At 32.9% G+C, this 25,212-nt stretch overlaps 1 protein-coding gene across 1 annotated transcript in view; it reads right to left on the reverse strand.

The window, feature by feature from the left end:
* LOC115889906 (glutamate receptor ionotropic, NMDA 2B) overlaps positions 1–25,212 on the reverse strand; it is a 285,735-nt gene that overhangs the window by 109,680 nt on the left and 150,843 nt on the right. Inside the window, exon 8 of the mRNA XM_030909998.1 lies at positions 10,899–11,142. Coding sequence (XP_030765858.1) covers positions 10,899–11,142 — 244 coding nt within the window. The remainder of the gene's footprint in view (positions 1–10,898; positions 11,143–25,212) is intronic.

Raw genomic sequence — 25,212 nt, forward strand, 5'->3', positions numbered from 1 at the left:
TGTAGTAAAATTACTAAAATTTATAATTTTCTATTTAGAAACTACAATCTTCTTAAAATTAACTCAAAACAGTTAAACATATATCGTCACTGCGTTAAAACCTTGTAACTCGTAACTTGAATTTTGTCGATTTTTAGATAGATGTTTATTACTTAAATATTTCATGCCGCACAAGAGCTTAAACGCAATATCTCAATATTTCATTCATAACTGCAGCGCGGCACTTGAAATATTGAGATAAGGGGTTTATGCTCTTGTGCAGGATGAACTATTTAAGTAATAGATTCATCTATCTAAAAATCGACAAAATTGAAGTTATGAGGTTTTGACTTCGCAAAGCCATGATTTATCTTTTGTGCAGTTCTAAATTTCCCGTTTTAAGTATCACAACACAATTCTTTTAAACCAAAAACTCGTAATACAAAACTAAAATGTCAAAACGAATGGCAATGGCAGCAAATAAATAAGTAAATGGGGCCACTTGATATTTTTTACAGCAGAGCTACCACCTGAATCCCCAGCGGTAAATTTAAGTTCCAGTTAGTTAGCCCGGCGCCGAATATGTTCATGGTTCACAACGATGAATTTAAAAATCGCGCCCTCGATTGCGTAACTAAAAGTTTAATTGGTATCAAACATAGATAATATTGAGTCAAAATTTTCAAAAAATCACATATGTCAACATTATATAAGTGTTTGTAAATAAAATAATATGCAGCTTGTATTTTAAATGTCAACTTAAACCGCTAAAGTTCTCGAAAATCAAAGTTTATCCTCTCAAGAAATATTCGCGACGCTATGTGAAAGGTATTTGTTTTCTTCCATGTTATCTTTTTCGTTTAAATTTTAAAAACCGTCGTACCGGCATTGTTGGCTTCTCTTATCGTGGTTATTTTTGTGCTTTTCCGTGTATGTTACTCGGAAATGTTGAGCTTAGCCGGAAAGTATAATGTTTTACATACAAAACATAACTTTCGTGGTTACGATTTACACTTTTTTATCAGCTTTTTCGTGTACAACTAATGCGTATAGAATTTTTAGTAAACGTCGATAAAACATTTTTGCAAAAACAAAAAATGTTTATGCAACCTATCGATTTTATTTATTAATTAAATAAAATATACAGGGTGACTTTCCTGCGATGTTCTCTATGGGTGTCTCGGAAACTACTGAAGATAGAGAGTCGGTTATACGGGGAAAGAATTGCAGTTTTGTGGGGTCATAAATATGCGCCTTTCAGATTTTTGAAAAAGTTCATGCCTTACTAGTTATTTCGAAAAAAACAAATTTGGCTATTTTAAAAATTGTCCCTAATTCCTTTATAATCTATTTTAGACAAAAAGTTTTCAGATAAAAGTTGTAGATGATCAGATCCCTAATAAGTTTGTGTTCTCCGATTTTTTCCAAAACCATAGTTGGCCATGACTACATAAAAAGCGCCATTTTGTAAGCTTTTCAACGATATAAACTATAATTTGTTTTTTCACAAAATTACTGAGTTATAGCCAAATTTCTATTTAAAAAACCATATGTTTGTGTCATATGTCAAAAATGACAGGCTTTAGAAAAAGCCCTCTTCGACACCGTTTTTTTTTCGATGATACTTGTATTTCCCTACTCAGTATTTAATATACCACTAAAATTACAAGAAATTATATAAATATTATATATAATATAATATTCCATAAATTAATTATATCCAAACTTATTTTAGCTAAAAATGAAACAAAGCGGTTTTGATTGAACATTTTTCAAAAACCACCCATTGTTTAGTCCCAAAAGAAAAAAAAACCGAGCGATTTCAAAAAGAAACCCGCAAAATTGATAAAGCGTTTAGAGAGGTAAGCTTTTAAAAAAATAATCCATCAAATTTCCGCCACTTAATGTGCGCAACTTATTTAAAATGTTCGTTCTTTTTCATTTTTCCCGCCCCTTTATTTCAACGTGACAGGTATTTTAGATAAAAAATGACTATCGGCTTTAGAATTCATTGGGAGAGGTAGTCTATCTCATCCCAGCATTACCTCCAGCAAATTTTTTATACATTCATTTGTCTCTTTGAGATTAAATATTTTTAGCAAAAAAAGGGCGTAATTAGTTGAATAGTACAGTGCTTATATGGGAGCAATTTATTTATTTTCACAGTTGAGTTATCAGTTTATCAGATGAGCAATCGTTTGGAAATGTCAATGTCCTTACTAGGAACTCTGTTTTGATTTCTCATAACTTATAATAAAAAACGGGAAATTTTAATTTCCCGCTGAGGATTCAGGTTTCTCTTTCAGTGCGAAGTGTACAAGATAGCTTAATAGCCGTTGCAAAAAACTCATCGAAACCTTATTAGAATATTTTGAAGGGGAACGCGGTAGTAATGGCCTTTTGTGTCCCTTAAGTGCTGTTAAGGAGGCGAGTTTTGTTGATGTAAATAATAACTTATATATTTATAATAAATTTATTTTTCTTTCATAAAATATTTTTATTAAAAGAAACTATCTAACAGTTGGCAACGCTGTGCCTGTCAAGCTTGATCACGTGACTAAAAGTTTATTTGATGCAATCTACAGGGTAAGAGTATTGTAGCTAAACTATTAGATTTTTGCAAATTGTAAGTATTGCGTTCGTTGAAGGACTATTAGAGCTACATTTTAAAAATATTTTTACAAGATACAAAGTGTCCCAAATAAATAAAAAATATCAAAGTTGTATATTTTTTAATGAGACACCCTGTATATTATTACATTTTTAGTTTCTACGATTAAAATAAAGGTAAATTTGATTAGGGTTTACCGCATTTTAATCTTACCTTTTTTGAAATATTTAGGTTTTTGTCAAAATTCAGTAATAACTTTAATGCTTTATTTCTTTAGGCGTTTTTAAGTTTTTAAAACCAAATATTTTACTGAAGTATTTATATTTACTAAATTTTGTGTTGCAATAATAAAAATTATATTACCTTATACAGAGTGTCTAAAAATTTATTTTAAATAATAACTAGCTTTAAACGGCAATAACTTCTTTGATTTAAATGGAACACCCTGTATATTTTACGAGAAACAGATGCACAATTTAATTGTCTAACAAATAGTATTATATCATTTTTTACCAATGTCTTCAGGCTTTCGTAGAAAATGCATTTTCTTATAATTTAGACCTCAATTATCAATATAGCCATGGAATATTGACATTTTAGATTATTTTTAAAGATGTAACAAATTTTTAAAGCGTACAGATACTAATATTATCGATATAGTTCGTTTACGTCATTAAAATATAAAAAAAATTGTTTAAATATTTGTAAAAGAGGACCAATGAATATGATTTCAGTATTCAAACTACATTAATTGACTGTTTGCGTAGATTAATAATAATTGCTCCAAATACTAAAAAAAAATTATTTAATTTTTTGACTAATACTTATTTATAACAACAGAGACGTTCATGTTCATAACTTATTATTATATTGATTTCTGATTCCAAATCCACATTTACTTAGAATAATTTATTAACTAACAAAATTAAATATGTAATTAATTAATATTTGGGCGAAAATAATGGTGGTATATTTAATTAATGGTATACTCTTTTATAAAGATTTAAATAGTTTTATTTTTGTACACAAATAGGCTGGTAATATTATCGCTTTTAGCACCTGTACATCTTGTATATTTGTTGCTTTAAAAACAATCTAAAATCTAAAAATAAGGTCTAAATTATAAGAAAATGCATTTTCTACGAAAACTTGAAGAGATAGGTAAAAAATGGTATAATATAATTTGATGGACAATAAAATTATGTATCTGATTCTCCTAAAATATACAGGGTGTTCCATTTAAATTAAACAAGTTATTGCCATTTAAAAGTAGTAATTATTTAATATATATTTTTAGGCACTCTGTATGAGGTAGTATTATTTCTATTATTGCAACACAATAACTGATCAATATAATTAAACTTCAGTAAATATTTAGTATTAAAACTTTGATACCCTTGGCGAAATGGAGCCTGCTGCAATTTCACAAAATTGATAATATTTTAAAAATGTTAAGGTTTAAGTGTGATAAACCTTAATGAAATTTACCTTTATTTTAATCGTAGAAACTAAAAATGTAATAATATACAGAGTGTTCCGTTTAAAAAAATACAACTTTGATATTTTTTATTTATTTGGGACACTCTGTATCTTGTAAAAATAGTTTTAAATTGTAGCTCTAATAGTCCTTCAACGAACCCAAAACTTGCAATTTGTAAAAAACTAATCGCTTAGTTATAATACTCCGTGTTGTATGTGGTGAACAACCCTGTATACTATTGTTGCAAGTTTCATTATTTGGAAAAATGGTTTTGCAGATTTTGGCAAACCAGTTAAATAAAAGCATGTTATTGGAATTCGTCAATAACAAATTTTGAATAATCACATTCTCTGTTCGTTTCAAAAATTAGATATATCATAATTTGGTGGAATTTTCGAATTTTCATCGAGAAAAAACCGAACCGGAAAAAAATATTCGTATCCATTTTTCAACCTGGCTGAAAAACTTCGTCAGTTTTATTTTCGGTGCTTAAATTGAAGGATTTGAAAAACGATTCGCTCGTTTAACTGTAAATCCTAGAGGTGAGTGTGTAATGTTTATTTTTTTTGTTTTATTTTTCGAAAAATATTCACGAGCCTGTTACAATTCATCGGCTGGCCATTACGGTTTGCTGATGTACACGAAATTTCCGAAAAGGCAATGAAATTTCAAAATGGAACATTTAATTTATTAATTAAAAGATACAGATATTTACCCTATTGAAAATAATATCACAGATTATACAGATTAAAATCTTTGTTTTTTCTTTATTGCTTTTCCTGGTTCCAATTTTCGGAATCGGGCACTAGTTAGGTTACTAGTTTGCGCACATAGCACGCCCACTTATAACCTCTAAAATTGTGCACAGCGCCTGACCGGCACAGTTATTAGAGATATATCGCAAAACCGAATAGCGTCATGCAGTATTTACGCGCATGGTTACGATATGCGCGAGTCAATTTTTAACGCAACGCCCGCTAATAACGTTACCGCCTGACGTAATTTGCGGATCAATTACACCAAGCGCTATTTCTAAATAACGTTTAAAAATTACTTAAATGGGCATGTGCCGATATTTGACAACCGGGACCGGCCGGCGAGATCTTTTATTTTAGGTTATGTTTGAATTGTTTTGAATTATTACTTTAGTTTTATTAGGTAATTTGATATTTAAGTAGCTGGGATTAGTTTTAATTAAATAAATATGGCCCAAAATATGGATTCCACCTCTTCCAATATTAAAGAACCTATAAAGAGGCTTAGGTTTACAGCAGATGACGACTTAGCCCTTCTAAGAGAATTTGTTGCTTGTTGCTCTAAACCCACTGGCAGACGTTGAACAATAAAGCACTGGAAATAAGCACTTTAGCCCTTTAGTTTTAAAATACCTAGTAAACAAAACAATTTCAAAGTTTTGAAGTCAGGTTATGTTTAAATAGCGGACGCGACGCGAACAGAATTCTTTCCGATCCGATAACTATAAATGAAGAGAGTTAATACCACTTCACGTAAAGGAAATAATAACACCTGGCCTTATTAACGTCCATGCACGCTATTCGGTTTAGCGATATCTCTCTATTACGCTGTTTATTGTTATTTTACGCGAGTTTATTTTTGCGCACAGGAAATTTTACTCGTTTGCACATCGTCATAAAAAACAATTTTCGTACCACGAATTAGGGATAAGATTTTTCTCTGTATACATATAGTATACTTAATCTGTGATAATATTTTATGTGCTTCTTGAGTTATAACTCATCATACAGCTTCAGGACTTTGATAAAAGTCAGTATTTGAGACGGTTTTAGGAGTAGGAGGACTTTTTTTTGTTATCTAATTTGTTGAGATTTTCTTTTTAAGAACTATACACATTGATACAATAATAGAGGACGCTATACAAACCAGATATATTTGGTGTTTTTTTTTTCTGTAAAACGTAAAAAAATATATGAAACTAAATTTAGTAATCGTACATATCTTTAACTTTTCTAACCATAAAATAGTTTTCTTCTTTTTAGTAATTTATACAGTTAAAAGGTGGAGATAAAACAAACCTTGCTTTTCTAAACTATTTTTGAAGAAATACTTTACAAAGTAGTCTTAAAAGAGCTGAGCAAAAGAATTTAAACACCTTTCTGAAACTTTAAAGTTTATTTTATCTGAAGAAACGAAGTGCTAAAACTAAGAAAACTGAAGGATAAGTTTAATTAAAGGCTTATAAACGTAAGTTTAAAAATAGAAAGAGTTTTAGAGGAATTGGTGAAAAGAACTTTAGAAAAATTCTTTAAAATCCAATTCGTCTTGAAAAATACCTCCAATAAGTTATAAAGAATAAACTAGCTTTATTATTTCATCTGCAACTTTATCTCTACAAAAACTAATGTAAAATCATGGCCAGGAATCTATTATTGACTAGGGACACAGTATATAGTTTGCTAGTTATTAGTCGCTAGTGCACGGAAAAAATCATTTCTATATTCAAGAACAATCATACACTTAAAATTTTACACTTTCTTTAAGGATAGTATTCTTTCCATGAGTACAACAAATATTTGGAACTATTTTACTTTTACACTTGCTTTTTAAATATAGTTATACTCACTTTAAGTAATTTTGAATCTAAAAAAAGAATAAAATGACTTATATTTAAGAAAAACTTATATTACTAACAAGTGAATACATCCTTTAGCAACGAAGAAACTATTATTAAATGAAGTATAAATGCTTTTATATAATAATAAGTAGGTATTCTTAACTTTTTTAAAACTTTTACTTGAAATCGGTGTATTAAGACTTTAAATAAGTATATTATTCTCGGCGCGAGAATAACACCCCATTCCCAAGAGTTACTATTCTTATATTAAGTGACCATCCCCAACAGCAACAACGCAACAGCGCATTCCTGATTCCTATCTTCATTTGGTTTCTGTTTCTCTTCTGCGACACGAGACGCGCCGGATACTTTATATAAAGTTTTTTTGTTATCGTTTGTGCTTGTGATATGTTAAAATGGAGGACCTTCTTCAGGCATGGGAGATGACGGATTTGGTCCCAAAATTTCAAGGTAATTTTAGCAATAATCCTACATTATTTGATGACATTGGTTTGAGGTTAGGGGGACTCCATTTTAATATGCATTATTTCTTATACATTGGTGGTAAACTAGGTATGTATGTACGCGTTTGGAATGATTCAATTATGTTTTAACAATTTTTATTATCGTTTCTCGTTTTGAGTTAGCGATGCCGCTGTTCAATATCTACCTATATTGGGAAATTACACAGTTTTATTGTATTTTCTTATTACGAAAAGCATATAATTTGGTAGGTGATGTTTGGCTAATCTAATTTAAAAAGTATTAACCATATTCGGGGTTATTCTGGTGATATTTCAATATTCCATACCTATTAAAAATGGAAAACCTCCAACCAATAACCAATGTCATCAAATACTGTAGGATTATTGCTAAACTTACCTTGAAATTTTGGGATCAAACCGTCATCTCCCATGCCTGAAGAAGGCCCTCCATTTTCACATATCACAAGCACAAACGATAACAAAAAAACTTTATAATTTTATAAACCACCTAGTCGGCGCGTCTAGTAACTAACTTAAAAGTAAGAAGAGGCTTTATTTTATAGTAGGTGATATTACACTTGAATAAAGTAATTATTACATGTACACAAAGAATTTCTATACTTAATGCAATAATTTGCTAATTTAAAAATAAGTATAAGTAGTACTCGAAACAAGATTTTATCTCGAATTGTCTGGAGTGTAGTATAATCTTAATTTCAATACTAGGTAAATCTTAAATAAAAGATAAATTTTCTTAGCTTCTAAGGATAAGGTTTCCTTGAAAAGAAGTATAACTAGATTTGCGGAATGGGGAAACTAGCATATCGTTGGTTCAAGATTAATAATCTTTAAGCCAGTTTAGCTTTTTTTCCGTGTGATAGGAAAAATAATTTTTAGAGGTTACTCGTTTATTTGGTTGTCTTTTAATTGTATTTGTCATAATTGTCAACTTGTCTGAGTATATGTATTTCGAGATGTATTTAATTTCAACTAGGAGCGCCTCTTCTATTCAACATAGTCATGGCGGCGCTCTCCATTATAGTGGATAGCAAACTGCAGGAGAGAGGTTTGGGCATTAGATACAGATACGACGGCGGCGGTCTGTTCAACATAAAAAGACTCGTACAAGCGCAAAAACACGTACAAAATTCATCACAGAGCTTCAATACGCTGATGACTGCGCTCTAGTTGCAAAAACGTTACAGCAATTAAAATGTTAAATACATATACCTGGGCATACGAGGCTTTGGGCCTTAAGCTGAACATCGATAAAACTAAAATTATGTGCACTCCCCCGGAAGATCATAACAATGCTATAAAAATCGGAGAAGAATTATTGGAATTTGTAGCGGAATTTAATTACCTCGGCAGTTTGATTTCGGAAAAGGCCAATATCGACTCTGAAATTCAGCACAGGATTAACAGCGCCTCAAGAGCATCCTGGAAATTAAAAGACAGGGTTTCTATAATCATGACTTGTGTACATACAAAAACGAAATTTGCAGTGTACCGAGCAATAAGAAACCCCGAATATGGGATATGGAAGCGAAAAACCTGGGTGCCGTACGCATTAAACAAGTTGCAACAGAGACACCTCTTAAGAATCAAATAGTTAAACCATGCCTCAAACGTATCGGTCCTTGAGCGTTGAAGTCATGATTACAAAATCCCGCTTAAGATGGGCTGGTTACATATACAGCATGCAAGAAAACCGCCTACCAAAAGCTCTTCTTTAGGGTGAGCTTGTGAACTGTGGGAGGAAACCGGGTAGACAATACAAAAGGTACAAGGATGTTTTTCACGAAAACTTAAAGGGGATGAACATGCACAGGACGGACGGACGGACGGACGGACCGACCGACCGACCGTCCGACCGACCGACCGACCGACCGACCGACTGCAGCAAAATGATCTTATAAAGGTTCCGTTTTTTCTTTTTGAGATACGGAGCTCTAAAAACAAACTAAAATAACAAAGACAAAAATCGCAGGTAAAATTTCATATCATTACCTCTTTTTACCCAAAATAAAGCGGCAATTTCAAGTAAAAACAACTCCTCTACCAGCTCTAAATTAGAACTAAACGCGAAAACTCCCTGGAGGAAGTTAGACGCATGGCTGGGTCATTAGATAAGTCATTCTATTTACGTTTCAGCCATTTCCTCTTGGACAAGTCCCAAGAGCGTGTTAATAAAAGAGGGCTCGATGGCACCATGTAGAGAAATTGAGGGTCTTTTTTATTTTGCCAGCAAAAAGAAGTTCCTCCGAAGAAATTTCTAAATTAGTTATTTTTCTGTTACTGGAAAAAAGAGTTATTTATGTACCAAGGGAATTATAAGGGTGGGTCTATAGCCCGAGGGACGATAATTGCCCCAGGTTGATTGGTCATAGCATTTTCGCGCCACTTTTCATCCGTAAATATTTTTCTCCAGCCCGTCAACGGAGAAAGATCGAACGATAACGGACGTTTTGACACATTTTGACAAGTTTAATCTAACCTTAAAAAAATTTAATAGTACAAGAGCTAGCAACGTCGGGAAAACGAGAATTTTAAGAATACTGGTTCTTTAATATATCTTTTGCTATGCTCTCCTGACCAAAGTACGGGCCGTCTGGCTGCCGCTAAACTATTGCGGTTTACTACTGCGTATCGTGTTTCGAAAAATATGGTCATTGATTAATCACGATCCTGCTTAAAGCGCTTGACGTAAAAAGCTGATTTTTGGAAAACAGATTAACTTTAGGGTGTAGAGGTTCGATAAGAAGGGATTTTTGGAAACCCGAATTCTAAGGGGGTGAAACTATCCCTCAAATATTAAAATATTTTTTTATTTAAAAACCGGTGAGTTTTTCGGAAAAACTCTTAAACACGTATATTTTATTTTGTTGTTTTACATATTTTAAGATTTTTTATAAATTTATACAGGGTGTTTCATAAAATCTGACCATTGAGTAATCACGATTCTGCTTAAACTGCTTGACGTCTAAAGCTGATTTTTAGCAAACGATTGACTGTGGGGTGTAGAAGTTCGATAAGGAGGGGTTTCTCGAATCTCAAATTCCAAAAGGGTAAAAACGCCCATCAAATATTACAATATTTGTTATTAAAAAAACGGTTAGTCTTTCGGGAAAACACTTGGACAAGCATAATTTATTTGGTTTTTTTACATATTTTGAAGTTTTTTAAAAAATCATACAGGGTGTTCCAAAGAGTTGGTTAATTTCTTAACCACGATTCTGGTTAAACTGCTTGACGTAAAAAGCTTATTTTTGGCAAACGGATTTTTCGAAAGTCAAATTCCAACGAGATGAAACTACCCCTCAAATATTACCAAGTTATATAATAATATCGCCATATTGTTTTTTCTCATGCTGACATAAATGTGAGAAAATTTTATCCAGTTTGTATGTTAAGGGAAATTCTTGCTTTGCTTTACCATTGCCATTACAGATGATTAATTAGACGCGAATGAAGTCGCTGGTACACGCTAGTTTAATATAATATGTGACATTAATGATGTAAATACATTATTAGAGTACTTAGATGAGTGTCCATTTTCATTTAATACTATCACTCAAAACCTCATAATTGTTAACTATAAAAAGTTAAGGGAAATATGGCATCTTAAAATTCCCGTTCATAATGTCCCAAGAGAGTTATGACTCTACTTATGGTTAGCGTAACCAAGAGAAAATATTATAAGCTTATATTAATTCAGTAAGAAACAAACAATATAAATTCTCAACTTACCACAGCTTCTCTTTCCGCATTGATAGTGAGCGAAGTGAGCACCATATCCGTTTTCCTGTTAACCAAGTCAGCAATCAGTCCGTTCCATTTCCCGTTTTGATTGGTGCCCCATTTACCATCCTCAACTCTGACCAACTCGTAGGTAAAGCCCAGTTCTTCGGAGAATTTCTGTAATAAGTCGATACAGAAGCCTGAACAACACTGGTAGTAACTGCCGTTTCTGTGAGCTTGAGCCATATCAACTCTGAAAACCAAAATATATTTCGTAATAAATAATAATAACAGAACAAAATAAGAATAAAAATATATTTGATTCAGTCTCTTCACTTTGCCAGTCTACAAAAAGTAAAAATAAATTTATGTTTGAGTGGCAAAATAACCAGCCTTTTTCCCAGAAACGTCTACAATATTAAAACACACGATATCGGAATCCAAAGTGGGAAATTCTCTTTCTCTTGACACTTTACCAAATGCAATACGAAATTTAAAACGTGCAGTTAACTGGAGTCGCTGCTAGAATTTGGAAGAGGAATGTCTCCGGAGAGATTCTCTAGGAATTTGAGATATTCTGAGATAGTAACGTGATCCAGCTGGGAGGAATTTTGGTAAAGAAAGCAGCAAAAAACAAAACTGAAAGATTTAAATCGATTTTCTTATAAAAATTATTGCTGTGAAATACGAATCGAAGAAATTACTGCACACTAAAATAAAATAAATAATCAAACAGAAATAAAAGGTGATCAAAAATCAATGATTAATACCGACCTTTTAACTACCTGAGTTACAGTTATTTATGTATCAATTATATTAGGTCTATAAAGGTCTTAATTAGCGAAGGCGTGAATGAAAAAAAAAGAATTATAAAAAATACCTTCAGTAGCTGGGACAGAAAAATAGTGTAGCAGGGGATGTCGATGAAACTATTTTCTTGTAAAAATATTATATCTGACATTAATGATCTAAATAAATTATTAGAGTAGTTAGATGAGTGTCCACTTTCATTTTATATTATTACTCAAAATCTCTATTGTATTTTATGGTTGTTACCTTTAAAAGGTAGCAATTTGTTACAAAACCATATAATTATACACCACTGTAATCACAAAACTTTAATCTTTGTCGGCATTGTAACGGAATTTTAAATTAATTCTTTATTTTCGAGAAAATTTAGTCCAAACATGAGGCATATTATCCAACTTCCAGTGGATGACATACCAAGAATTTACAACTTTGAGAAACACCTCACTGTAGTATTGAGTAATAAAAAGGATTGGGAAGAAAAAGAAACGCTTACTCAGCATATAAAAGACCATACCATCACATGGTATACTGATGCTTCCAAAACCAAAGCAGGGACAGGGATAGGAGTATTTGGGCCGAAAACTAAATACTCCGAACCAATGGGCACCTACCCCAGTATCCTTCAGGCAGAAATTTACGCTATCGAAAGATGCGTACAATTTATCTTAGATAAGAACTATCGAAAACAGGAAATTGCCATCCTATCCGGTAGTCAAGCAGCACTTAACGCGATCAACTCAGTAACCATCAATTCGAAGTTGGTCAAAAAATGCCTAGAGAAGCTCAACAAATTAGGCAAAGAAAATAAAGTCCACCTACTCTGGCTGCCTGCTTACTAAGAGATAGAAGGCAATGAAAAAGCTAATGATCTAGCTAGGAAAGGAGCGAACACTCCTCTAACTGGACCAGAACCGTTCTATTTTCCAAACGGGAACCAACTGAAAGCGGAACTGAAAAATCTGGAAGACTCCATCCGTAACTTGGAATGGGTGTCCTCCAACGGTCTAAGACACTCGAAAAAGTTCCTCAGAACTTACGACCGAGAAAAATCAAAGATTTTCCTTGATTTAAGTAAAAACAATCTTGGGAAAAGACACTGTCTCCTCAACGAACACCTCAGTAGGCTGAAGCTGAGAAACAACCGCGAATGCAGATTCTGTGGGGAAAATGGGGAAACACCAGAACACCTTATCACTGAATGCGCCGAGACGACGACCTTTCGTGCCATGAACTTTGGTACGTCTGATGTCGAGGATGGGGAGCTGGCCTCTGTGGAGCCGTCTCAGATACTGGCTTTTGTTAAAGCCCTGAGACTGTATGATGAGTTATAATTCGTTATAACTCAAGAAAGGGGAACACACAATAGATCTATAAGGTCGCGGTGATTAACTCCCCTCCTAAACATTCTACATTTTACGAGGCATATTTTGTTGATGTTTGACCATCAAAATTTTGAAAATAAAGAAGTTATCTAAAAATGTGTTACAATATCGACATAGTATAATCCTTTATCTTTAATTTCCTTCTTCATTTGTGTAAAAATACCTAGCCAGTTTTACATAAAATGTTAAATGCCGAACGTTTATTTTGCTACTTTTTTGGAGTAGTGAAATGGAGTCTTAATTCCCGTTAATAATGTTCCAAGGGAGTTATAACTTTTTATAACCAAGACGATATAAGCTTTTATTAATTCAGTATGAAATAAATATGGATTTTTTGGAGAGATGAATTCGCCAAATAGATATACACATTTTTTTACGAAATAAATAATCAAACTGTTTTAGAAATAGTTAGATTTAGCCATTTTCTCTTATTACTTTTGTTTTTTTAGCTTCTAACTAGCGTTTTTTGTTTCTTTTTGTGCTGCCTACTATCTTTAATATGCTTTTCATGACATTTGCTAAAGCACCTTATAATTCTTTTTCTAAACTTTCTCTTAGAATTTTTTTTAATTCATGATTTATGCCTTTATCGCGGAAGAGTTGGGGTATAGCAAAGGAATCAGCATTGTATGCATTCTTACATACAACTCGCGATAACATGCAAGTCTCTGCCGGCAAGGTTGACATTGATTTATAGTCAAACTTATGCTTAGGGTACAGTTCAGCGGAGTTTTGAACTCCTATATTAATTAAAACAACATACAGCTCCTGGTTTGAGGAAAAGAATGTGTTTCGACTATAAAAAATTGTACAGGGTGTCCAAATTTAAGCCGCATCATTGGGATATTTAAGACGATTCATATCTGTAATAAAAATCCAGGACCACATAAAAAATACCTTAATAAAAAACGACTATCCACGATCTTTTATTGACAAAACATTAAACGAAATACTAACTCCAAATCACAGCCGCAATAAATACAATGATAACAATACACAATAAAAAAACTTACAATTCCATACATGCGAGGCGTTTCGGAAAAAGTAAGTAGGATAGGAAAACAATATAACATACGAACATCCTTCAACACATTAAATACACTTAGATCCATTTTAACCCATACTAAACCAACAACTGGACAACAAAAAAAATATACAAAATACCACGTGAATGTGATAAATTTTACATTGGTGAACATCTAGACCCTTAAATGTTCGAATTAAAGAACATAAAGATTATTCAAGAAAGGGATATTTTCACAAATCTAAGATTTGTCAGCATTCATGGGACACAGGGCACAGAATAAATTTTAATAACGCCAAAATTATAATGAAAGAAGCGATCGCCTCTAAAAGAAAAATAAAAGAGGCTTTTTTAATACAATCTAATAAAAATAAATGTATTGCTCATGCATCTGTAGATGTTAGTAATGTAATCGTTTCTTTGATTTTAAAGAACATAACATAAATAAACATAGCATACGTAAAAATTAAAAATAATCATACAGAAAGTTTGGGGCTTTTTGGTTTTACCTTATTAAGTAATTGTTATCAGTTTCAATAGTTTTATTCTTTGTTCTTTATGTTCTTTTTTGCTTTGTGTTCTTTTTTCCCGAAACGTTAAGCATTTTTGTGTCCATTAGGCAATATTGTTTATTAGTAAACCACTGCTGGCAATTAGTCTCTGTTGGGTTAACGCACCAGTGTTTACAAAAAATAACTATTTTATTTGGTAGATTTTTTTACAGTGGCGAATTTGTATTGGGAAGGAAAATTTGGAAAGCGCCGATGCGGAAATGTATTTGGCGACGAATCGCGATGAAATATACGCGGAATTCGATAACTAAACAACAACGAGCGGCGATAGAGTTGTAGAGTTTGTCTAATTTGCATAATAGACTGTATGCAGTTTAAAGAGCAAGCAATCGAACCAGATTGGATTTAGCTTCGATTCGAAATTGACAGTTGATTGATTTTGCGTGACTTTTAATTGAAAAATCTTCCCTCTTTTTGCATCAGGCGATTTAGTTTTAAAATTAAAAAAAAACAACGTATTTCTTTATTTCTTCAGAGTCTATTACACTGTACTGTTCGGTGCTCTCAGCGGTCGGGTAACCGAAGGAACTTAGAGATGAAACGGATATCCGGCAACCATCCGGTATCCGGCCTATCCGGCCTAAATTTATTATCCGGCCGGATACCGAATAGTAACTCACTATCCGGCCTTCTTCTTAAGGTGCCGTGCAGATTCCTGCGTAGGTGTTCATCTTTTTCTTCCTCATCAGATGGTTCTGTTAACTGCCGCGACTTGGAGTGCTTGGAAGTCCTGTATGCCTGTCCAATGACGAATATTTCTCAGCCAGGATAGCTTCCTTCGGCCTATCCCCCGTTTGCCCCCCTCTATTTTACCCTGGAGAATCAGACGCTGAAAGTGATAGCGTTCTCCACTTAGTATGTGTCCCAAATAGGCTATTTTCCTCTTCTTGATGATTTCGAAGAGTTCACGTTGTTCCAGACCAGCTCTTCTGAGAATGTCTTCATTCCTCACACGGTCGACCCAGGGCACCGTCGTAAGGTCCACATTTCGAAGGCTTCAATTCCATGGTACAAAGAATACAAGGTATGATCGATAGCGGCTCCAATTTCGTTCAGTTCGCGCATACCACCTGTGACGTCACTAGGAAAATAATGAATAAATAAAAAATAAAGAAAGTTGACAGGATATCTGCATTTTTTGGGGTTATGGTTAAAAATTGGTTATTTTTAAGACTTTTTAGTTCGTTTAATTTAATAATTACTAAAACCAGCAGTTTCAAAAATATATTTAAAAATAATAATTATCTATTAACATGGATTTGGACCATAATAGGTAAGAATACTAAATTTACTTCTATATTCGGTATAAAATTGTTTATTAGGTTTTTAGTTTGCGATGTTTATGGTAAATAATTTTTATGTTCATTGCCTCTGAATTCACATGAGGACAGAGATGAGGATATCTATGGAAAAGTAACCACAAGAGGAATTGTTACATCATTTAAAAAATGTTGGGAATTATATTGTTTCCCATCTAAAAATAGAAAATGCCAATGCAGATGAATGTATTGTAATTGTGATAGAAGTAATTCCAAGGGTGAAGTTTATTATAATTAGTGATCTGGTGCTTCTTTTTATATGTAGATGTTTCAGGTTTTGAGAATAAATCGGTTGAACGAAACCCAAAATTTAGAGGAAGTATTTGCATACCCAGAATATGCCCATCAAGGATTATATAGCTCAAATTTCCTTTGATCGTAGGCAATTATTCAATGCAAATTAACTTTTTAAGTGACTGAAATATTAAATAGTTTACAATATGGTATATCACTGTAAAAATATATTACTTTTAGGTACAATTAGGGCCAGATACATTTCAAAAAGTAGAATATTATTTTATATTAAATGAGGTATTGTACCAACAATCAATTTATATTAATACCGCAGATTAAAAAATAACAGAATAAATAGTTCTTTCTTTTATACTACAAAAATAAACTATAGAATACAACAGTATTAAAAAAAAAAAGTTATGTCTCGCCGAGATTCGAACTCCGGTCTCTCGCTTCCTAGCCCAACTCCTTACGCACTGCTCCACAGTAACTTGCTTAGCGATAATTCAATGACGGTATATAAACAAAAAAAACAGGTTTATAACAATACCTTGACGATTTGAACTGGCGCGCGGAGCGTGCTGACCAATAGCGCCTGTTATCACCTGTGACGTAGCGAACAACCTGCGCAATATCATACCTTGTATTCTTTGTACCATGCTTCAATTCGGTTTATTGTTGCTACCTTCAGTGTCCACACTTCAGTGTCAAACCTACCTTCATTCTTCCACACCATATAACAAAACGGACCAGACATAGCACTTCACCATTCTGTATCTAAGGCCGAAGTTCAAATTCCTATCTGTGAGAAATCTTCGCAGTCTCAGAAAAGTAGATCTTGCTTGTTCGATCCTGTATTTGATCTCCTGATCCGGATCCCACGTTTCGTTAACCATGCATCCCAAATATTTAAATTGTGTGACCTGCTTGATGACCTCTCCATTTAAGTAAATTCTGGTGTTCGGAATATTGTTTCTGCTAACAGCCATAAATTTAATTTTTGTAGTATTTATGTTTAAACCCAGTCTTTGACTTTCACTGTTAACCTTATTTAGAAGGATTTGGAGATCATTTGCATTGTCTGCCAATATCACTGTGTCATCCGCATATCGGATATTATTAATTGGAATGCCATTTATTTTCAAACCAATGGGTCTATCGGAGATTGACTCAGTGAATGCTCTTTCCACATATAAATTGAACAACATTGGAGATAGATACACCCTTGCCTTACCCCCTTTTTTATTTCAAAATCTTCTGTTACTCCCACGCTATGTATATGAATTTCAGCTTTTTGGTTCCAATACAAATTACTGATGAGCCTTATATCTTTTCCATCAAGTCCCAAAGTCCCAACTATCCGGCCGGATACCGGATATTCAAAAAGTAACATAAATAACAAAAAATAATGTACTTACAGTTTAAATTGCTTTTATTTAAAACTGAAAATAACAAAAACTTAGTCGATCACGCTTGCAATTGGGTTTTTCTCTTGATCGCGACATTGTCTATTATTTTCATCAGCAATTTCACTGAAACAATCGCGATGGCCGGATATCTGGCTGCCGGATATTCGGCCATTCGGCCTCTCAGCTCACCAAATATCCGGTATTCGGTATCCGGCCAAACAACTATCCGTTTCATCACTAGCAGAAACTATATATTATATTTCAGAAATCTGCCTAAGGCTTAGCCCGATCCTGTCGTGTTAAGCTACATCCATAATTCCAAACACACGTGCTTTGATTAAGGCTTGATTAAGGTTTGCAGAGCTTCAGCATTTGCCATAAAATAGCGAGCAATTTGTTACAAAACCATATAAATTATATATCACTGTAATCACAAAACTTCAATCTACTTCCGTATTGTAACTGAATTTTAAATTATGTCTTTATTTTCGAGAAAATTTAGTTCAAACACAAGGAATATTTTTTTGATGTTTGACCATCAAAATCTTAAAAATCTAAAAAAAAAACTAAAAATGTGCTAAAATAGGGATATAATATAATTCTTTATCTTTAATTTCCTTCTTCATTTGTGTAAAAATACCTAGCCAGTTTTACATAAAACGTTAAATTAATAACAAACGCTTATTTTGCTACTTTTTCGGAGTAGTGAAATGGACTCTTCTATAGTTATAAACTTCTTAGATTTGTCAGTACTTTTTCTGACATATACAAAAGAAGGTTTTTATATAATTCCCAAGTCCATATTATTATATAACAAGATAAATAAGCAACCTTGATTGGATAAAAAGATCGATGAACAAAGTTTTCTGTGGGCAAACACACAAAAAAAAACTTTCGCCCCTTGGAGAGTGCAGCTTGTATTGGAGACCCTTTTATAGGATACAGGACAAACGACTTAGAAAGTTTACGGAACGTCAAACTATAGGTTTTGTGTTTGATTTGTTGTTCCGGCGAGTCCACAGACAGAAAAAGAAAAATAAACTAAAATTCTTTAAGGTTACATATTTTTAGCAAAAAGTTTATAATTTAGTCTCACACTATAATTATAATAAAAACTAGCGTGTACCAGCGACTTCGTTCGCATCGAATTAATCATTTGTAATGGTGATAATAAAGCAAAGCAAGAATTTCCATTAACATACAAACTGGATAAAATTTTCTCACATTTATATCAGCATGAGAAAAAACAATATGGCGATATTATTATATAACTTGGTAATATTTGAGGGGTAGTTTCATCTCGTTGGAATTTGACTTTCGAAAAATCCGTTTGCCAAAAATAAGCTTTTTACGTCAAGCAGAATCGTGGTTATGTATGATTTTTTAAAAAATTTCAAAATATGTTAAAAAACGAAATAAATTATGCTTGTCTAAGCGTTTTCCCGAAAGACTAACGGTTTTTTAAATAACAAATATTGTAATATTTGAGGGGCGTTTTCACCCTTTTGGAATTTGAGATTCGTGAAACCCCTCCTTATCGAACCTCTACATCCCACAGTCAATCCGTTTGCCAAAAATCAGCTTTAAACGTCAAGCAGTTTAAGCAGAATCGTGATTATTCAATGGTCATATTTTATGAAACGCCCTGTATAAATTTTTAAAAAATCTTAAAATATGGAAAACAACAAAATAAAATATACGTGTTTAAGAGTTTTTCCGAAAAACTCACCAGTTTTTAAATAAAAAATATTGTAATATTTGAGGGGTGGTTTCACCCCCATAGAATTCGAGTTTCGAAAAATCCCTTCTTATCGAACCTCTACACCCTAAAGTCAATCCGTTTTCCACAAATCAGCTTTTTACGTCAAACGCTTTAAGCAGGATCGTGATTAATCAATGACCAAATTTCTTCGAAACACCCTGTAGACATTTTTAAAAAATCTTAAGATATGTTAAAAAAACAAAATAAAATATACGTGTTTAAGCGTTTTTTCGGAAACTTGACTGTTTTTTAAATAAAAAATATTGTAATATTTGAGGGGTGGTTTCACCCTCTTGGAACTGGAATTTCGAAAAATCCCTTCTTATCGAACCTCTACACCCTAGAACCAACCTGTATGCCAAAATTGAGCTTCTTACGTTGAGTGGTTTGAGCAGGATCGTGATTAATCAGTATGTCAGTCACTTATGGATTTTATATATTAGTATAGATATAGATTCTCGTTCATTATTGGTTTGAAAGAAATATGACAGTGCTCTCCAATGAAAATGCGAGTTACTAACTCTAATAATTCTAATTTTAAGCTGGCAACTGAGCTAGATGCTTTACCTAGACCGATATTCAGAAGCTACAAACCTATAGATCAAAATTTACTTCCTAGCACACAACTATAGGATAGTGGTATATAGGTAGGAAAGGTAAGAGGTAGATTTTACCCGAATACGGTAACTGGGCAACACTGCCGTTATCATTTTTTCTGACGCTAGCTTGTGTGTCACGGCTTTGAATTTTTACTCCCAACGCGCCTAAAGAAGTTTCACTTCAAAATACAAGAAGACTAAAATAAACTGGAATTTTTCTAAAACTTCTTTACTCGATTTGTTGTCTCCACTATTCCAAAAGTTCCATTTTACCCAAGCTTCCACTAGATGTAACCAGTTCGACTAAACTGAGAAAGAAATCGACAAGAGCGAGAATTGCACAAACTTTGGCGTTCTCTGCGGTTTCCTTTGTGGTGCCAGTAAACTCTTCTGGAAAATGGTTTCTATCTTCAGTTTACCTACGTGTGTGTATGTGTATTCATAGTAGTGTGTAGATTTTCTAGACGTTAAAAATAAAACGTGTTTCAAGTAAACCTTCTTATACAAATATTCTACAAATTTAAATTTTTAGGGTTTATTTTTAGGTATAAAAGACAAATAATATAAATACACAAATTTTACTGTACCGGGTGTCCCACTAAGAATAGCTCTCGGCTGTATCTCGTAAAGTATTAGCCATAGGGCTGACGGAAAAAAAATATTTATAACTAAAGGGGCTATGAGAAATTGCTGGAAATTATTTTCAAGTTTGTAAAACGGCCGCTAGGTGGCGCAACTGCTATGGAAAATAAGAAAATAGATTTTTACAGAATTTTGCCTAGATAATGGGTACTATAAATAATAGCTTCATAATCTTCAGTAAATTTTGGATTTTTTTTGTTGAAACCATTTTCCCTTATCTGCTAAAATAAAATGGTGGGGAAAGGTTAGATATATCTTTATTTAATTGTTAATAACTCCGGACTGGATGATCAGAATCCAACAAACGAGGGCTCGTTTAAAAGAGCGTTTAATTCAACAAACAAAGCGCGTTTTGTCAAAAAGATTAAATATATATATATATGTTCCCGTCATCCCTTCGTGGGACATAGGGCTTCTAAAAGATGTTTCCATCTGATCCTATTCTGAGCTGTCTGTTTGATCTCTCCCCATGTTTTCCCGACCTCTTGGGCTTCAGAGGTTACTGTTCTTCTCCAGGTATTCCTTGGTCTTCCCCTGGCACGTCTTCCCTATGGATTCCATTCAAGTGCCTGTCTAGCGATATCTCTGTGGTGTCTGCGCAAAATGTGCCCAATCCAGCCTCACTTTCTTTTCTTAATTTCGATGTGTATTCGATTTTGTGATATTCTTCTCCACAGTTCTTCGTTGTTAATTTGATTGGGCCAGAAAATTCTCAATATTCTTCGAAGACACTTGTTAACAAACACCTGTAGGTAATCCGTAACCTTCCATGTTTCGCATCCATAAAGCAAAATAGATTTGACATTGCTATTGAAGAGCTGGACTTTAGTTTTTTTGCTATATATAGAGGAGTTCCACACAGGTGTAGGCATGCCAAAAGCTCTTTGTACCTTCAAAATCCTTTCCTCTATATCTTTCTCTGTGCCCCCATCGCTGTGAACCATACTTCACAGGTACTGAAATTCATCAACTCTTTCGATGGCTCGGTTGGAGAGGTATAGATCTTGGTTGTTGGGAGTATTTGACCTCATTTCTTTGGTTTTCGCCACGTTGATTTGAAGACCGACATTATTAGCTTCTTCTTGGAGTCTAAGAAGTTTTTGAGACATATCCGAATGTGAATGGGAAAAGATGCATAGATCGTCTGCGTAATCCAGGTCTTCTAGCCTGCTTAACTGTCCCCATTGTATCCCTAGTGGTTCTTTAAATGCTCTATTTAGTGCTACATCCAGAACGATGTTAAAGAGTAGCGGCGAAAGTATACACCCCTGTTTTACACCTACTGCAATAGAAATTTTCTCCCCCACTTGACCTTTATGTAATACACAGCTTGTAGCATCATGATAAAGCATTTTAATCATGCGGATTATTTTTTCGGGTATTCCTTTTTCTCTCAAAGCTTTCCAGATGGCTATGTGTTTTATAGTATCGAATGCTCTTTGAAAATCCACGAACACCATGTATAATTGCGATCTGAACTCTTGAGATTGCTCTATTATTATTCTGAGAGTATTAATTTGGTCGATACATGATCTTTGAGGCCTAAAGCCTGCTTGTTCTTTTCTCAAAGTCGGTTCAAGGGCATCTGATATTCTTTTTTGGATGACTTTAGCAATTATCTTGTTAATGGTGTTAAGTAAGGTAATGCCTCGCCAGTTCTTACACTGGGATAAGTCGCCCTTCTTGGGGAGTTTTACAATAAGTCCTTCTTTCCACGTTGACGGGATATGTTCTGTTTCCCAACTGCTTTTTATTATTGTCTCTAGTAGCTGTGCAATGTTTTCTGGGTGTATCTTAAATAGTTCAGCGGGTATATTATCAGGACCTGCCGCTTTGCCAGTTTTAAGCTGTGATAATGCTTGCTTAATTTCTTGAATCGATGGATTATTTGGAAAAAGATTAAATACGATAGTATATATAATTTTAGCTGAAAAACGGTACATTGTGAGACAGGTAATTATAGAGAGAAACAAGCCCTATAACATAGGATACAACATTTTAATGAACAGTGCTTTCCATAGAATCAATAAATTGAGAAATATACGAAATAATATACATGTACTGATTTCTTTCAAAAATCGACAACTATGAAACTATGATCCCTTCCCCGACACAAACGGTACATTGTGAGACAGAAAATTGTAGAGAGAAACAAGCCCTATAACATAAGATACAACATTTTAACGAACAGTGTTTTTCATAAAATCAATAAAATGAAAAATATACAGCGGAATGTACAGAGTGTCCCGTACATTTCTTAAGTTGTCAACCGATTTTAGTACTGTAAATATAAATTTTACTATTTTATTTTAGTATTTTCATAACTATTTTTTTTTAACTTTATTTTTGAAACATTTTTTCTCATGCAATTGACTACATTATCTGTATCAGGCGACTAGCAAATAACTTAATATGTTAATATAACATAAATATACCTACTTAATATATTCACATATAAAATTCGTTTTGTTTATAATAAAAAATGCTTTCAAAGGAAATATCCTTTCAGAACGGAGAAAATTGTTATCGAATTTTCTTTTCTATAAGCAGACGTCTGATATCCACGTCGAGACATCTAAAAATGTTTACGCAAGTCTCGTATAAATTGCCATAGAAATATCGAAGGAGACAATTTTCTCTAAATTGAACTTTTTGTGAAAAAGTCGTAGGTTTCTTTGGGCGAACAATATTATGTTGAATAGGGGATGCATGAATATTTTTCTTGTTAAGACATTTTTGTAAACTTGATATGAAGCAAATCTAATGAATTCAAATTTCAAACTATAGAAATTTTGTAAAATTATGATACCCAGGATTTTTTATATTTATTTTTATTAAGTTATACCGAATTGTACGTAGAATCTAATAATAAAATAAACAATAGGGTATTCCCATTAAAAAATATATAAAAAATGTCTATACCTATGTGGCGGATTCATCTCTCCAAAAAAAATTATGTGGGTATTTTGCCACTGCAAGAAAATCTACAAAATAAAATAGTTATTTTGTGTAAACACTGCTGCGTTAACAAAATTAAATGTGTGTGTTTACAAAAAATAGCTGTTTTATTTTGTAGATTTTCTTACGGCGGCGAAATTCCCATAGAACTTTTTTGGATAAATTATTTTTGATATCTTCAAAAAACTGTGGGTATTTAGACATCAAAAGAAATAATTTGTCTTCTTATTTATCTCATAATTTCATCCTAAAACATTTTTATAAAACAATGTAAATCATATACATACGCATTATGATAATACATTATTGTTTTTCTTATTTTCTTATACTCTTTCTGTTCAAGTGGTGTTACTCTATTAGTTAGTATATATTAGAGAATATCCCCAAATTAAGTAAATGATAATATTAATATTTATTTAAAAATAATAAATATTTTGCCACTAAAACGGAAACTGAAAAAAAGGAAGTAGCTTTAGAAAAAACTAGCTTGGCAAGCTTCAAACAGAAAATTCGCACACAAGCAGGTGTACGGCTGTTAAAACTTTGTGATTTTTTCATATTAATAAATGCTAGTTCTTGACCAAAATGCATGGTTCTGAAAATAAAAAAATATAAATTAATGTAAGTAGAACGCGTTCTTATGACTTTAAAAGCTCAAAAGCCGATAAAAACATATATTTTTAGTAAAAAACGCCATAACAAGCCAACATGACGGAATTTTAGTTCATTATTTTATAAAATTGATATGGAGTCGGACACAAATCATCTACATTATAAAATCGCATAAGAAAAATATCTGTATTTGTACTCACCATAATATAATATATCCTTTCTTCTGCTTTCTTAATTATAATATTATAAAAACTGAAGAATGCTAAAATGCAATAACTGCAGAACAAAATCGAAACAATAAAGTAAGGTTATGTTCTCATATATGACAGAATATCAAATAAATTATGGAAACTTTTCAGGCACAAAACGGGTACGAAATCTGTAAATGTGAGCCACATCTATTTCTTAAAAGTTTCGAAAAATTTGTGACACTAAGATCTTTATTGTTTGGTTTGGGACAAAAAGCGATTTATGTTACGAAACATATGTATAAAAAACGTGACAAAACTGCTTTGCAATGTTTTTCGCAGCAGAGATTTTGTTTCGATTTTGTGTCTAAAAATGCTACTTGGGTAACTGTCTACTATCCCTAGTGAATCTAAAACCAAGAAAACAAAAAAATAGATTAAAATTCGGAAGATGATAAATTCAAATTTCGACTCCGGCGCACTTTAACATACTAAATCGAGTAGAAAGTTCCATTCTTCGAGCCGAACTAAACCATTATTTTCTCACCCTTTCTTATCTCCCTTTTCTCCACAAAACCCCGAAACGGAACGAAAATAACCGCTGCAATTTCCATGAAAATTAGTTAAATCCCTCAGTCGTTTTAGATTGCAGATATAACCCCCACTACTGGAATGCCAAAAACTATATTTACTTCCTTTCGGCAAACTTTAATTGTCTTTGGCTCGCTATGTCTGCAAAACTTTGGAGGATCAAAGGATGGAGGAGTTTGTAGGAAGAGATGATACTTCCCCATGATGATACTTCGTTGTAA

The sequence above is a fragment of the Sitophilus oryzae genome, unplaced genomic scaffold (assembly GCF_002938485.1).
Source record: "Sitophilus oryzae breed Bouriz unplaced genomic scaffold, Soryzae_2.0 scaffold_857_pilon_pilon, whole genome shotgun sequence".
Taxonomy (NCBI): domain Eukaryota; kingdom Metazoa; phylum Arthropoda; class Insecta; order Coleoptera; family Curculionidae; genus Sitophilus; species Sitophilus oryzae.